This window comes from Varanus komodoensis, unplaced genomic scaffold (assembly GCF_004798865.1).
Source record: "Varanus komodoensis strain SLA01 unplaced genomic scaffold, ASM479886v1 scaffold50, whole genome shotgun sequence".
NCBI lineage: Eukaryota > Metazoa > Chordata > Lepidosauria > Squamata > Varanidae > Varanus > Varanus komodoensis.
The window spans coordinates 5,925,045-5,941,050 of record NW_025336088.1 but is presented as its reverse complement, the minus strand read 5'-3'; the positions used below and the strand labels follow the sequence as shown (position 1 = coordinate 5,941,050).

The following is a 16,006-nucleotide window of genomic DNA, read 5'->3' as shown; positions in this document are numbered from 1 at the left end:
GGTTGTTATTGATCAGTGCAATTCCCTGATTGGCTAAAATCCCTTCTCCCAAAACAATCCTACATTTCCCTTAGAAGCAGCAGGTTCTCTGAGGATTGCTTGGCATTATATAAGGGAGTGTGGTCTTGCGCTGATGCTGTTTTTTTAAAAAAGAAATAAATAAAACCTATTTATCTCTGAGCTGTTTCTGTACTTTTGAGACAGAAAGGAAGAGTTTGAAAAGGTTATATATTAATAGGTTACCCTGTGTGCCACATACATAAAGCCTAAAAAAGAGGACTTGGCAGCAAAAGACTTGAGAGGGAGAAATCTCTTGTTTTCTTTCTCCAGGCCCACTTGTGTGTGCCAAATCATTGCTCAATTTTCTGAGCACATAGTTAGAATCATCCAAATTGAAAACAAGGTGGGTGTCAAGGGGGTTTAAGCAAACACTGATCTGGATAAGGGTGTTTTTTGTTTTTTTAAGTATCTTTGTTGCTAGAATGTGAAATAGAAACAGTGGAATTGCTTGCATGGTTTTGCCATCTGTGACCCAAGGAAGACAGCTGAGCTTCAAGAAAGAAGCTAAGAGAGGACCTAAAATGAATGTAAGGTGAAGGGGAATGTTCCAAAAAGGCATAAAGTGAAACCTACCTGCATATGCAATTATGCAATAAAACGTTGTTTTTTGCCTTCAGAAAGTAAAAGATTGAGTGCCATCTTGGATATAAACCTATATTCCACAGCTAGTCGGTCATGTATCCCTTTAAACATGCACTAAATCCATCCGATTTTGAATTGAAACTGTTCAACACGGAGACACATCCCAACATTCAGTCTTCAAACTCCGGCCTCCTAACCCCTTATTCCTATTAGCCATCCTATGGGAAAGGGAAAGCAAAAACAAAACAAAAATCACTTGGTGAATGTCCATCTTGATTTACCTAAGGACACTAGCCCAATTGGGTTTGGGGAAAAGTTCTAAGTTTTGTGTCATGTGGGGAACCAGAGTGGTGATTGCTTTGGGGCAGCCATTCCTACTGGGCTGGTTTGGACTCAACACAGCTTATTACACCAAGATAAACACACACCTTGTGCCTGTGCATGATGCCGCTCCTTCAAGGACTGACTATGTTAATTGACCATAGGTTTCTATTATATCTGGATTGGAAAACTATGGTTGCCAGGAACAAGAGAAACCAGGATCTGAAACTTCAGACAATGGTTTTAGACAATCTAGTTTATTCCATTTCTGGTGTTAATTATAACTTGTCAATGTGACTGTGATGGTAAACCATGGTTATTTAATCCATGACATCCTCAGTCACAGTGCACCAAGAAAGAAGAAAGGAAGGGGCTGTCTAGGCAAACAGAAGATTCATAGGTATCTCAACTAAATAAGCCAAAACATAGTACAACCGAACTTATTAATGTTGTTTGAACTCAGCTAACCATGGTGAACAACGTATAGTTCATAACTTAAAAACAAACCATGGGTTCTCTTCATGGGTTGATTGTGATTTACAAGCAATGACTTGTTAGCAAAGTTGGGTTCGGACAACACAATAACCCACAGTCTAACAAGCCATGGTCAGCAAGAACCCACACTGAACCCATATGTAACTATTGAGCATGGGTTATTGTGTTGTCTGAACCCAGACAGCACTTCTTTCCCTTCCCAGCTTATTCTGCTGTGTGCACTGATGTCATCAAGGCAGTCTTGTGGCAGAAGTCCAGGGCCCCATTCAGCAGAATGAGCAGGAGGGCCTCCAGATGCAGCAGAGGCGGCTTACCACATTTTGAACCAAGTAGTACACATAACCATTTCTCACTGTGCTCTCATCAGACCATTATGTCCAGGGTGTAAAATTACTCAACTGCACCACTGCATGCGAGTATCAAACCAAGCATCAACAAGTTTGGTGAAAAAGTACCACAATTATGGGGCAGCCAGTGAGAATATATATAAAGGCCTTGTTCTGTAAACATTGATTGACAACTATGTGTGTTCCAAAATCACATGGTGCATGCAGAGAAATTGATACTGAGTACAGCTTTGTAAATTATTCTCCAGAGGAAGTATTGAGGCTCAGGATGTATCAGTATTGGTTTGTACCATTTGGGATTTTTCATTTTCTTTCTGGCATTGCATATATATTTGTGCTACCCTCCTATGTTACTGCATAGCATTTGGAAACTCTTTGAGAGTAGGCAAAGTAAAATTATCTTATACAAAATATGCAACTGCTTGCAAATTGATTCTTTTTTACAGTTTGCAAAAGTCAGCTTTTCTTGGCATGAAATTATAGTTACAGTTATTATTTACCTTAGAGAATACACAGCATATTAATTCTTGAAAGTGCACATTATATTCCTCCACTGATTAACATTTCCTATCCTGTTGACAGATGAAACAACATTTGAAGCCGGAGTCAAAGTCCAGATTCACAGTCAGTCTGAGCCACCATTTATTCAGGAGTTCGGGTTTGGCGTGGCACCTGGATTCCAAACGTTTGTAGCCACACAAGAGCAAAGGGTGAGTCTTGCTTTCCTTGCTCACATTGGATTTTTGTGCAGGTTCCATCTCAAGCTGAGAATGCAAGGACAGTCATGCTTGATCAGACCAAAGGCCTGTCTAGTCTGGCATGCGTTTCTCACAGTGGTGAACCGAATACCTGTGGGAAGCCCACAAGCAGAAAAAGAGATTAGCAGCACCCTCCCACTCCTGTCCCACAGCAACTAAACTAATGTTCAGAGCCACGGTGCCTCCGATACTTGAGGTTTTTTATAGAGAGAGAACCCTCATGCCTAGTAGCCATTGATGGCCATTGGTGAGCAATCAGTGCTTCCAGCTCGTGAAGAGTTTGCTCTTACAGTCTATACAGATGAGTATCTGTAAGAAAGAGGATTAGAAGACTTCTCACCAGTACAGAGGACGTTTAGGCAGGAAATTTGTGTTTGTATTTTGAAGTCCTGTGAGAGGGGGAATTTATTCCTGTTATCTTTCATTAGCCACAGAAATCCTTTTCAGAGCTGGGCTTTGATCCTGTTGCTATTAATTACTGTGATTCAAAGGAAAAGGATGATTTGAAACGGGAGGCTACTGGATGCCCACCTAAAATACGGCTTCTTGAATTATTGTTTTTTTATTGTAATCTGCAATTCAGTATGTTTGCATGACAGGATTGCTATAAAGCGAAGTATTTCATATTTAGAAGTTGCATAGAAACATTGGCTCGTATCTTCGTCGGCATTTCCTCATTCTCGTGTTTTTCCCCTTAGTTGTATTTTCATATCATTGGTTCATCTAAGTGTTGTTTGCACTGACTGGCAGTGACTCTGTAGTGTTTCAGACAAGTGTCTTTCCCTGTCCTGCCTGAAAATGCCAGGGCTTGAACCCAGGATCTTTTGCATGAGCAATGGCCTTTCCCCAGGTGTGTCTTTCTTTCCCTGGTCCGTAGGGATTTTCTGGAAAATGAAGCTGCACCCTCTGCAGCCAAGCTGTGAATCCTGCCCTTACGACAGGGGTCCCCAGCCATTTTGGGCCAAAAGGCTCATTTGGATATCTAAATTGGCCTATGGAGTTGGGGAGGGGAGTGCCTGTACACAAAATGCAGGCACCTGACTATGCCACCTGCAGAGTCAGACAGGAGGGAGGGAGGTGTTCCACATTGGAGACCCCATCCCTAACCAACAACCTGGGGAATAATATATAGTGGACAATTTCCTTCTCAATTTCCTTCTCAATTTCCTTCCTTTCTCTGCTGCCTGAGATGAGCTTCTCCGCTTACAGCTATCCCCATTCACTGTAATATTAGGCACTCTGGGCACAGCACTGTGCATTCAGCTTCTCTGAATCTCAAAACCTATTGAAACCAATTCAACATGTAAAAATTTGGTACACCCAGCAGCCATGGGACCTGGCCCACCAATTATGCACACATCAAAAAAAAAAAGCACAGCATGGAATTCTACGCTATTTTACCCATTCATCTACATGCAAATGTTAACATTTGCCAGGAGAAGAGGAAAGAGCATTCCAGTCTCAGGTAGGACCAATTAAGGCCGGTGTAAACACTGGTAGGTTGAAATAAAACCTCTCCTATGACTGGAGGAAACTTTTATGGCAATATTCATGGAAACTGCACATCTGTAAGACAGGAAAGGATGAATCACAGGCAGCTGGAGATGCAGATTAGGCAAGGCTGGGATGATCCATAAAAGGCTTTGATAAGGGACCTAAGGGAGAAGAAGAAAGCATCCACATAAAGACTGGGTGAGTGAGCATTTTTCAGGCAAAGAGAGCAGGAGTAGGTGTGAAGAGGTGCAGATAAAGCTAATGGCAAATGAAGCTTTTGGGGAAAAGGCTAAGACAGACTGTTGTACGAAGCACCCACGTTGATAATTTAAAGGGGTGCCAGCTATTTTGATTAGCTTCCAGAAACCCAACCAGCATGACCAGCAGTCAGGGATGAGGAGAGTTTTAGTCCTAAATATCTGGAAGACACCAATTTGCTTACCACAGTAATGGCCGGCCTGCCCCCAAAATGCTTGCCTGCTACAGAGCCTCGCTGAACCCTTGGGGACTCAGAAGGGCACAAACTTCTTTGTTACAGGCCTTTTTGCTTGGATTGAATGTTGATACTTAGGATTAAAGCATTTGTCCTTCTGATAGTTTTACCCTAGTATACATTAGTTTGTTTTTATTTATATCACCTGCTCTTCTGCCTGTCAGCAACCCTATATGCAACAGATGGGGAAGGCTAGAATTTTAAATTCAAGCAACTCTCACCCATGTGTGAGATATTTGTGAAAATTGCTCTAAAGATTTTCTGCATTATTTCTCTAAATTGTTGGGGTGCAACCAATTGTGAAGATGAAAAGGTCACCATTACAGTGTGGATGCTTATTGGTTTTATACTGGTTTGATCATTGTAGCTCAAGATGCCGATATTTATTTCAGTAAGGACTTGCAGAGTTCTGAGTTGTGTGTCCTCATCCTGAGCTGCCACTTCACAGAGCTACTTAGGGGGTAAGAAGTTATTTGAGTCTCTCATATGCTCCAGGAAAGGTTTTTCCAGGTTGCAGGGATTAAATTGCCTTTGAGGCTGCTTTGCATCATTAATGCAAGCCTGTGATGACTGCTTACGTTGGAGAAATGGTGCAAGAGAAGCAGTTGTGATGCGAATGAGCACTCTGACCCTTTGCAGTAAGGTATTTTCCCTCAAAACATAAATTAAGATACAGATAAAATTTAAGCAAAGTGCTGTAACCATTATGTGAAAAAGCTCCAGGTTTCCAGCACATGCTCTAGTTGTCTTAGCAAAGCTTCTGGCATTCTTGCTCACATTGCTAGCACAAGGATACCTTGAATCGCAAGCAAACAGCATCAGGCCCTAGCTGGTTTGTGGGAAGTGGCTGCAGTTTCCTGCTGTCTCCAGCAATACTTTTGTCCTTGTTCTTACAAATTGGGGGGGGGGGCAGGGTGGAAGGAGGGAGAAGCACAGGTTCCATACAGGAGCAGGGAAAGGCTGCCTTGCCTGTTCCGATGCTTTCATCCATCACCCACTACCCTAAACGAAGCAGCCCAGGCACCTCCTATATGGTAGATGCATACACTGGGGGAGACATCCTATAGTAGCTGCCCAAGCAAGGAAGGATGTTGAAAAAGCCTCCTGTTCAAATTCCATTCTCTGGGATTGATGCAGTGTGAATTGTCCGCACTGTGCCATTACAGGGGGAATTGCTGGAGTCGGAAAAGCCTTTCTTCCCAAGCTCCGTTGCTCCTCGTTATGCCGCCAAAGGCAGGCATGTTAAAGAAGATGAAATGTTCCCTAAAACAGCCATTTCTGCCAATTCGGCTGTAAAAATTTAAGAGGCTTCAATTAAGCAACAGGTTAGAGATGCTGTGGCAATATTGGGTAGGATGGCTGAAGTGCACCTTGGAGACCCATCCTCTGAAATGTTCACATGGGATGGAGAGAGGCCATCAAAGGCCTAGAAAAGGGGTTTGGATACCACTGTCTAATTTCTAAGAAGAGAAACGGGGATTCAAGCCATTCTCACACCGAGGAAACCCCCTGCGACGGGGCTCGTGGGGATTGTCGTAGGAGAGGAGGTACTTGCAAGAAAAGAGGAATGACGCTTGACTAGTGTGGGAGCCTGTTCCTGGGAACAGGAAGGATCATGATAGAATGTAGAGGCAGCAGGGATGGAGAAGGAAATAACCATGAATCAGCCTTCCCCATCCTGGCATTCTCCAGTTGTGTTGGTCTGTGGTTGTTGCAAGGCAACACGTCTGGAGGGGTTCCAGGTTGAGAAGGCTAGAATTTATTAATGGAACTTTGTAGAATGAGTGGAAAAGAGGGGGAAGGTGCATAAACAGGAGACAGGAACTTTCCAGGGGGAAGATAGGCAGAGTGCCTTTCATCTGCATCTGGTCTGAGCAACACAGGATCCATAGGCTGCATGCTCCTTCCCAGCTTTAAGTGCACCACCTCCTGCCACCACTGCCGAATTTGGTGTCCTGGTGGTGAAGGCAGAAGTAAAAGCATCAGCAGTAAATTGCAGCAATGGCCTAAAAAGGGCAATTTTAGCTTTAAAGCCCTGGTTTAACCGTTGAGTTGCCAGCAAAATTCAGCAGCAAACCACCTGTTGTTTTGCCACTGGTGCCACTGAAATAGGGTGATCTGCAGTGATGGGTGCTGCCCTGAGGAGTTGTTCTGGGGGGTTGACATTGGCTCTTGAAGCCTCCAGAATTGGCCAGCTTTGATTTACATCTTGTGACTTCAGAGTCATTGCCCACTTGGCAGGTCCAGTTTGCATATATTCAACAGAATCAAACAATATGGTTTTCCTGGACTATCAACCTTTCTGCACAAGGCATTTATTTTGTGTTTGTGATTCCTTACTTCTGGTAGTATGTGGTTACCTTACATGAGCACATCCTCTCCAGGGCTTCTCCTTTATTCTGCAGCCATTTTAGTAGGGTGTTTTCCTTCTGATGAAGAAGGTCCGATATAGCCCTGAATGGTGGCATGAAACCTGGATATATTAGCAGAATTCCACTATGACATAGCACCATCTGGTGATTGAGTAATGGAACAAATAGAAAGATGGGTGGGGGAGGGGAATCCAGGGAAAAACATATGTAATGTTTTAATCCCACAAAGAAACTGGAAGCCCAAGCATCAGTAAAGTGAGGGGCTAAAAGCTTCATGTTGAAAAATGTTATAACACTTCACGGTAAAATCAGGGAGTGAATCTTGGGTTTGCAGGTTTGAATGCTATCCCATGGAGAAAAGGCAAAATCTCTCTGCAGATAGAAAAAAAAGTATTGTAGTGGATACACTGAACTCATCTCCTTGATGTGCTATATTTGTATCTACAGGGAGAAATGTTGAGGTAGGGGGCATTTAAACCCCGAATGAACAGCATGGCTGCTTTGATTGTGCTGGCTATATGAACTGGCTGTCTTAGGGTTGTGCAGCAGAACCAGTTTTGCTAACACCTTATATGAAACAGAGAGGGAGATGTGAAGGAAGCCAGTTCAGAAGCACTGTGTAAGCTGCCTTCCATGGGAGATGTGACTGAGAGAAAAGGCAGAACGTGGTTCCCGTGGCTGTGTGGTGCAGCCAGTAACAGCCACCATGGCAAGCTGCGTGTTGTGTGAAGAATGCATTTGGACATCTTAAAAGTGCTCAAGCGATTTGATTCATTTTGTCCTGTTCAATGTCTCATTAATGGACACAGATTTCTTGCTATTGTTTCCTTTTGCAGAAAAAGGCAGATGCTGCTTTCTCATAACTTCGTGGAACAACAGTCACAGGCAAACAGCTTTCTTCTGTGGTTTGGACATGGTGGGCTGGAGTTGCATCATAATTGTAACTCCTCTTTTCTAGCTTTTAGAAGGTGGAAGTTCCCTGATTTCTTGCATTTGAGGGCCTTGATTGGCATCTGCATTTATTTAAGCAGGGATCCTATTTAGAACTGAGCCAGGTTGAGTGGCCGGGAGCCTTAGCTCCACCCACTGACTATTCCCACATAAAGCAAGATGGAGCAAAGACCCTCCTTAGCCCTCTTCTTGCTATGCAGAAATGTTGCATCTCTTTCAAGAACCAAATTCAATTTAGTAGAACCTCTCGGGGGCTGCCTTCCAGGACTGGATGAAGCCAAAGGTAAAAGGAGTGGAGCAAAAATGCAGAAACCAATGAACAACTGGTACCAGGGTATGCGGGTGGGACCAGCGGATGGGTGCATGGGCAGCTGCAGACTCCTGGGGGGCAACTGTGGACCCCAGCCCTGAGGATGCCCATTCCTGCTGCAGCAAGTTGCTCCACCTTTAATAGTCACACTGCTGAAATTCACTTTTCTGCACAGCTATTAAAGGTGCAGAAGATCTGCTGCTTCTGCATCTGGGCACCATGGGGAAGAGTTAAAAGAGAGCACTAAATGGGAAGTTGAGAACTTCTGTTCTCATGTGCACTGTTCTTCACTTCCCTGTTCAGTGCACATCATACGTGAACGCTCTTGGGGAGTGTTTGCATGTCATGCTAACCTGCCTTGGCAAGAAGCCACAGTGGATTAGTTCTTCTGTGAACAACCCACAGTGCATCTGACAGACAATTAGGCTCTCTGTGGCTTATTTACCCTCCTTCCCACACCTGCGCCTTAGTCCTCCTACAGGTATGCTGGGGGACACCCTCCCTGCAGCAATCATGAGTGTTTTCTCTGAGCTGTGCCTTTTTTCTCTTTTACCATTTTTTTTCCCTGAGGTAGCAAAGGTTGTTTGACAGCAAACTTTCATGATCTTTGTTTTGACAGCCAATGACAGTCTTTTGAAAGTCCCCAAGCAGTTCCTTGGAGTGGCTGTCAGTGGTTAGGAAATTTTTAAAATTATTTTTGCACACACAACATATGCCCCCAAAATCATGTTATTGTTGTTTTAAAAATAGCCACACTTGTGCAACTGTACAGATGCAGAAATCAGGACCCTCAGAGGGGCAGTGTCGGGGTAACTGCTGTCAGTGTGGAATAGGTACCAGCCCTGGACATTGTCCCAAATAGGTGTTTTCTTCCCTTGTCCTTGACAGCTGTCAAGGAGAAGTGAGCACATGCATGATCTTGGCTTGTGAAGAGGAGATGGTGAGATCTATGCCCCCTCCACCCTCCCCCACCCCGCCGTGCTTAGGGTGGTGTGCATTTTGCACTTTCCTCCAAAATTCTAGCTGCTTGGGCAAGGGTAAAAGTTTATCCCACCTCCATTTCTGGGGGAAAAGAGTTGTGACGGCTAGATAGCAAAACTCTAGGTGCCCTTTAAAGAAGTTTTTGATTGGGTCATGCACAGCTTTATGTCCCAATCAAAATGTTTCTGATCTCACCAAAGGGGGAAAAAAGCAGGGAAAGGGCATAAAAGCTGCAGCAGGCTGAAAAAGGCTCACGGCTAGGGCAGGGCAGGCAGCAAGTGGGTTAGCTGCCCCCATGTGTTGCTTGGATACTTGTAGGGCTGCTGACATTGGTGGGTGTCTGGGCATGTTTGGCAAGAGCAGCAATGTGTTTTTGCATCTGTGGGGCCATAGGATAGTTTAAATTCCCAGATCCTAGGCTGGGGGCTGTGCTCCAACCTCACAGCTAGGATTCACAGCTCTCCCCCTGCTCCCCTTTGGAGCTAAATTTGACAGCTAAGTTCGTTCAGGAATATTCGGTGAAAGATTTAGCCAAAAACCCTTTGAAAGTCTCTTGCACGGGCTATGAGATGAGATCTAGATTGTTGTACAGCTGGGAGACAGAATGGTGCTCTACTTGGGAAAGAAGTGGAGGTCTCAAGAGGGGAAAATTAGTATTGGATAATTTATGTGAAAAAAATGGTCATTTATCTATTCTTTGAAAAAGGAAAGCATTGGAATGACTGCATCTTTCTCTTGGGATGTTGTTGTCAAATGTTAAGCCACCCATTCATAGGATAGCGGACAAATACAGATTTGAGGAGACTGAGTAGTGGGGTCGGTAGGAAGCTGCTTATCCAGTGGTTTCTCCTTCAGCTAAACATTTTCCTTCCTCATTTCCTCAGCTGTTCCCTTGGGGAAGACAAAACAGTAGAAAGAGAATGGTTCAAACTTTTAAGAGTTAGTTTACTGTGCAGACAGCTCTTTATTCATTCCTTTATTTCTTAACTTTATGTCCTGCCCTTCCTCTAAGGAGTTCATGGTCCTCCTCTCCATTTTTACCTTTACAACAATCCTGTGAGGTAGTTTAGGCCAAGAGCTGGGGACAGGCCCAAGGTCACCTATTGAGTTATGTGACCAAATGGGGATTTGAACCTGGGTTTTCCTTGTCCTCCTCCCAGGTCTTCAACCACTGTACCACCCTGACTTCCTGCTCACCTGCTCCCTTTTGTGGTACAATGTGTGACCTGGATTTTGTAGACTGACCTGATGGCTTGGAGAGTTGGATGTATATGGAACATGCCTTTTGGGCCATAGAGTCAGGATAGATGGTGACCTCAGGTTTGTGAGCAACCTGCCTCAGGACAGCAATCTCCCCTTATTTCAGGAATTAAGGACTTTTTCCAGCTCAAGAGCTGAATTCCACTTCAGAGAAGCTCTCTGGGGCTATATTCCAGCGGCAGATAGAGATGAAGGCAAAAGTGGCAGGACTAAAAATACCAGCCTGTTCTAGCTTAAAGCTCGTACTGCTGGTAGCTAAGCCTCAGGAGAGATATTTCAACCATTTAGAACAGGAGGAGAACTGCACAAAAGCTGGGAACCATCACAGAATCTGTGCTGAAAGAAAAGGGAGTGTGTGGCCAAGGGTTGATCAGGGCCACCAGCGTGCTGGATTTGGCCTCCCAGACCCAAGGATCTGCACCTCTGCTTTGGTGCATACAGCCTGGCCCTCAGCGCACCACAGAAGACAGAGCAGGGGCCAACAGGTGACCTCAGGATGTGCCAGCCACTCAAAGAAGCAAGGTGAGCTGTAGGACATTACCTTACTGAAGAGAAGCAGAGCCATCAGCTCATCCATCACTCCTCTTTCACAAGGAAATGTCTGACTCTTGAGTGATAAGTGGGGCTGTAAAATATCCTGTAAAAGAGTGCCAGCCCAAGAGATTTTGCTGCCTGCAACAGAGACTGGATCTTTATTCCCCCACCCCCTGAGCACAGCTAGTTCTTCTTCACTATACAGATACTGATTTCTGCCTTCCTGTTTCTACCACCCGCCCATACAGGCCAGGTCAGCCCCACTTAGACATTTTGGACACGAAGATAGACAAGTATCCTTTGACAAATGATTTAGATAGTCCTTCCAGCCAGGTCGGTGCCATCTGCACGGTTACACGTGTGGCAGCTGGTGTAGCACAATGGTACAGAATGTGAGTTGTGAGCCGTGAAACCCCAGTTTATATCTGATTTCAGCCTGTACCCTGATTCAAGGGCACTGAGCAAACTGGTGTGTCTAAGTTACTGTGGGGATAATGATATTGGCCTTCCTTAAGGATTACCGAAGTAAAGTGCTTTAGGGGAAAATCCCATGCAAGTTTTGACAGGGAACAGGCCTACAAATCTCAGCATGCCCCCGCCTTGCCTAGCACTGCACCTGCAGTTATTCTTCATCTATCTATATTTATCTGTTTATACACACCAACATCTGAATGTTGTGTTTTGCTCCAGAGAGGTCCCCTAAAGCACCCTACGAGGAGAAAAAAGGTAACAAAATAAAAAAGCATCCCTTTAGAAACCAGGTGGCATCTAGTTTCTGTCATAGAAAAGTCTATGTGAAGTACATTATACATATTAAGGGATTTAGGTATCATGTATGCTTCTTAGCATACATGATACCTAAGTACATACTACAGTAGCAGTAGTTATACTGTGTATTACTTTATTGGCAGAAAAATATTTCACCCAGTAATTATGGAAATGTGTAATTCCTCAGAAGGGAGGAGGAGATGGAAAAAACTGGACGGTTTTATCCTTGGGTTTCTGTTTCCTCCCCCTTGGCCCTGGTCCAGACAGCACCTGAACTGATTGCACATGGCCAAGTTAGTGGATCTGAGGAAATGAAACTTCCTGTCCTTCTCATCTAATCTCTCTTTCAGCAGTGCTTGTTTAAGATGCTGCTAATAGAGACACACTTGCTCTGGTGATAATGTGATTGCTTGAGACACAACAAGGAAGACAGGGAGGCCCATTGATCAAGACATAATGACAAAAATAAGTAATTATGGAGTGGTGGGGGCAGGAGGTATGACTGCTATCAACTAGCCATCAAAAGGAGAAATTTACCTGCCTTGGAGGCTAGGAGGTATTAGCTGTGAAATTGGACACCTTATTTTGAGAATGGATTATTTACTCCTACAAGAGTCAAACGTAGAAAAGGTTGGGGATGGCCAATTCTTCTGTCCATCTACCTTTTTCAGAGTTAGGGCTTGAATGGCAGATGGACTTCCTAGTTAAGTATGGCCAAAGCTGGATCAGAGAGCTACGGACTTGGGCTGTCTGATCCAACTTGCATGCCTTTAGAAGCAGAGGTAGGCAAAATGCTGGGCTGAGGAAGTATGGCTTGAAGCATGCAAGACCACTGGAAGACTCTAGGCCATAACTAAGGTGCACATACTTTGTATGGAGAAGGTCCTGGGTCAAATCCTTGGCACCTCTAGTCAAAAGATGCTCGTGTAAAAGGTGATGGAAAGTCCTGAGATCCTGAAGAGTTGCTGCCAATCAGGCATCCCCAATCTCTTTGGATTGGTGGGTAGTTTCAAAATTTTGAGAGATAAGAGTGGTATGGGCACTCTTGCAGAATGGCTACCATGAGGTGGTTTGCCTATTCATAAAATGGCTGCCATGGTGGGCGTGGCCATTCATAAAATACTCATTTCTCAGAAGGCAAACTGGTGAGATCTGCCCATGAATCTTAAGTAAAAGGCAGAGTAAAGTCTGAATTCAAAAAACCCAACACACAAACACTAGCCAAATGATACACTACTGAGGGTTTATATATATTTTGAGTTAGAGAATGCCAGTCCCCCAGTTATACAGGGGGAAAAAATCATACGAAAAAACTATCAGAGAGGAGGTGTAGGGAGCCAAGGTTGCATAGTGGTTAAGAGTGCTGACCTGGGACTCCAGAGGTCCAGGTTCTTGGCCACAAAGCTCACTGCATGACTTGGGGCCATTTAGTGCCTCTCAGCCTAACCTAAAAGGGAGGGGGGGGACTTGTAAATGGCCTTGAGTTCCTTTCAGGAGGAAGAAAGGCGAAATCTCAATGCAATGTGATGGTGATGTAGTTTCCCATGTTCCTGACACAATCCAACAGAGCTTGTATAGAAGCACTGTTCATATAAATTAGACCATACATATATATGACTTGCATGATTTGAGCAGACTTTGAGAAGGAGCTAGCCATGCTCATATGTGGCTAGCACTCCTTGCAGAGGAGCTGGTTCCTGCCATCAGTGCCTCCCTGGCACCATTGCTGATTGTTCTGCACACTCCCAGAGGTTGGGACATGGGCTGCTTGAACTGGCCCTGAGAGAGGTCAAGGCAGAGGTGGTGATGAGCAAGTTGGGACTCAGTGTGCGAGCTGGGGCCACTGGGTCTGTTGGCCTAAGGCAGTTGCGTGCGTAACAAAGGAGATCCTGATCTGAGGTGGCTACTGCTATTGCTTCTTAACATTATTAAAATGCATCTTCAGAAGCATCCTGTAAAATCTACTCCCCCTGTAAAACAGACTTGTAAATAAAGACACAAAGTCTGCAAGGATGGGCCAAGCACTCTAGAATACAACACAAAAGACTATAAACCTATTTTTTGCTAAATTTCCTTGCCCAGACACTTGAGACTGATTTTTATCACAGATGACCAGACAAGTAGCTGTTATTTATAAGCCTGCTGTGATCTACTGATGGTTATTCTGAGGCAGCTTCTTCAATGGCTGAACTGTCCTTAAATTTAGGAAGCCCTTCCTAATATGTCACCCGTCTCTGCCTCTTGTAAGGTGCATCAAATCCAGTTTCCCAAGCGCTACCACATTTCCATTTCTCCCAGAGTCATCTCAGAAGCAGAAGTGTGGAGAAAAGGAGGAGCAGTATCTTTCAGCAACAGGGCCCGATGGGAATTCACTTTGAAGGAGGCAATCCTGAGCCACCATTTCCCCTCCATCACCAGTGAGTGGGGTCTCTCTTGACTGTCAGCAGCTTTAAGAGTAGAGATGGGGAACCTCCACCTTGGAGGCTGAATAGGTCCCACAGGTAGGTCTCCCGACATCCAGCCTGCAGCTCCCTTCTCCAGGTCTGCCCTCTTTCACAACAGGGAAAACAGCACCTGATTGGAGATAAGAGCTTCAGCCTGCTGCACCCTGGAAAAAGCACCTTTTTTCTGCATTCAGCAGAGACAAGCTCTTACCTCCTTTTGACTATATTGCTATTGGTAACTCTTTAGGCTGACAAAGAAGTTCCCAGAGACCTGCTTGCTAAGCCACTGGTATAAGACCATGTGCAGTTTGGGGTTGGGGCGTATCCTGACTAAGCTACCTGGAACTGTGTATGCTCAAGCCTCAGAACCCTCTTCAAGCATGGAAGGGAGGGGAGTCACAACATCGAGCAGTGTGATTGGCTGACAGTATGACACCTCTGGATTGCCCGCAGCAGGCATAAATAAAGGGAACCTGGCCTTCTACCAATGCCTGGTCGGCAGAGCAGTGGCCTGTGCATGGTTCACTTCAGGCTCTGACAGTGGCCTAAGAAGCCACAGTTACATACTCCAGGCCTAAAATGTGCAGCATCTTTTGCCGTCTTTGTCAATCAAGTTGCATCACGGAGGGTGTGATTAAGCATTCAGCCTGCGCCTTTCCCGCAGACGCCAGGTTGGCTCGGAAGCAGCATGGCACAAAGCCAAGCCTGGCAAAGCTAGAAATGCTGAAACCGAATGTGTGATCATGCCATCATTTCCGATCCCATCACCTACGTTGCAAATACAATTTAAACAACTTAAAAGATTTGTGTGGAAGCAGGGTTGGAGCAGACGCCGAGGTCATCAGAGCTGACAGTTATTTATTCTCCTTTATCATACCGCCTGCAACATATGGGTATTGCTCCCCTCTCCAGATGACTAAACGGTGGCAGATGCCACACTATTATCTTGGTGGAGGAATGCAAATGAGACATGGAGGCCCTCCGATTGCACTCTGTCACTGTCATAAAGTCTTGATTCGTCCCTTTGGAAGAGTCTCTCCAGTAATGCTCCAAGCTCCACCCCTTGGGTCAGTCCAGCTACCCCAACCAGATGTTGCTGGGAGGGCTGGTTACAGCCACTTTGGTACATGGAGTCCTCCACGGCTGCTGTGGCATTTTAGAAGTTGGGGAGTAGTAACTCTCACGCTTGCAGTGCTTAAAAGAATTGGGAAGAGGCTGAGAACACTGCAACTCAAATCAATGGATGGAAATCCTTACCTTGGAATCCAAATTGGTGCCAAGGTTAGCTCTACCCTTTAATACCCTCTTGTTTGTGTTTGCTTTTGCTAACTTTTACTCAAAATACATGTTCTATTTCAATGCAATAACTTACCAGGATCGTATTACATATTATTCTCTCATTTATCAGGATCATGTTATATAAATAACATCTGTTTCTAAGCTCACAGCCAGGCATTAGGAATAACCAAAATGTCACAAAAAGCGAACAAGCTTTCAAGTTTTTCAGAATTATTTGTCAGGCAAGATGCTAAAAAAATAGGATGGGGGAGAAAACCTGATGATGTCAGAGCCACAAAGTCTGCTTTTATTCTCAGTCCTAAGTGTAGTGCAGGAGGACAGCAGTTCCATCCTCAGTTTCCTAGAGGAAGCCCCATCGAACTTAGTGGGACAGAGTTGTGCTAGGCATGTATACATTGGCACTGCCTAATTGGATTTGGCTGTACTGAGTGTTTGCAGGTTTCAGATTGTCTCTAGGATTACTGGGACAAGGAAATACACAGTGGCTGATCCCCCATTTCTGAAATATGGAATATAAAGTCCATCAGTTACCTGGAT

The 16,006-nt window shown here is 44.7% G+C and overlaps 1 protein-coding gene across 1 annotated transcript in view; it reads left to right on the top strand.

Moving 5' to 3' along the window:
- Window positions 1-16,006, top strand: part of ASIC2 (acid sensing ion channel subunit 2) — a 159,101-nt gene that overhangs the window by 123,098 nt on the left and 19,997 nt on the right. The window contains exon 4 of the mRNA XM_044447010.1: window positions 2,388-2,515. Within this exon, the coding sequence (XP_044302945.1) occupies window positions 2,388-2,515 (128 nt within the window). The remainder of the gene's footprint in view (window positions 1-2,387; window positions 2,516-16,006) is intronic.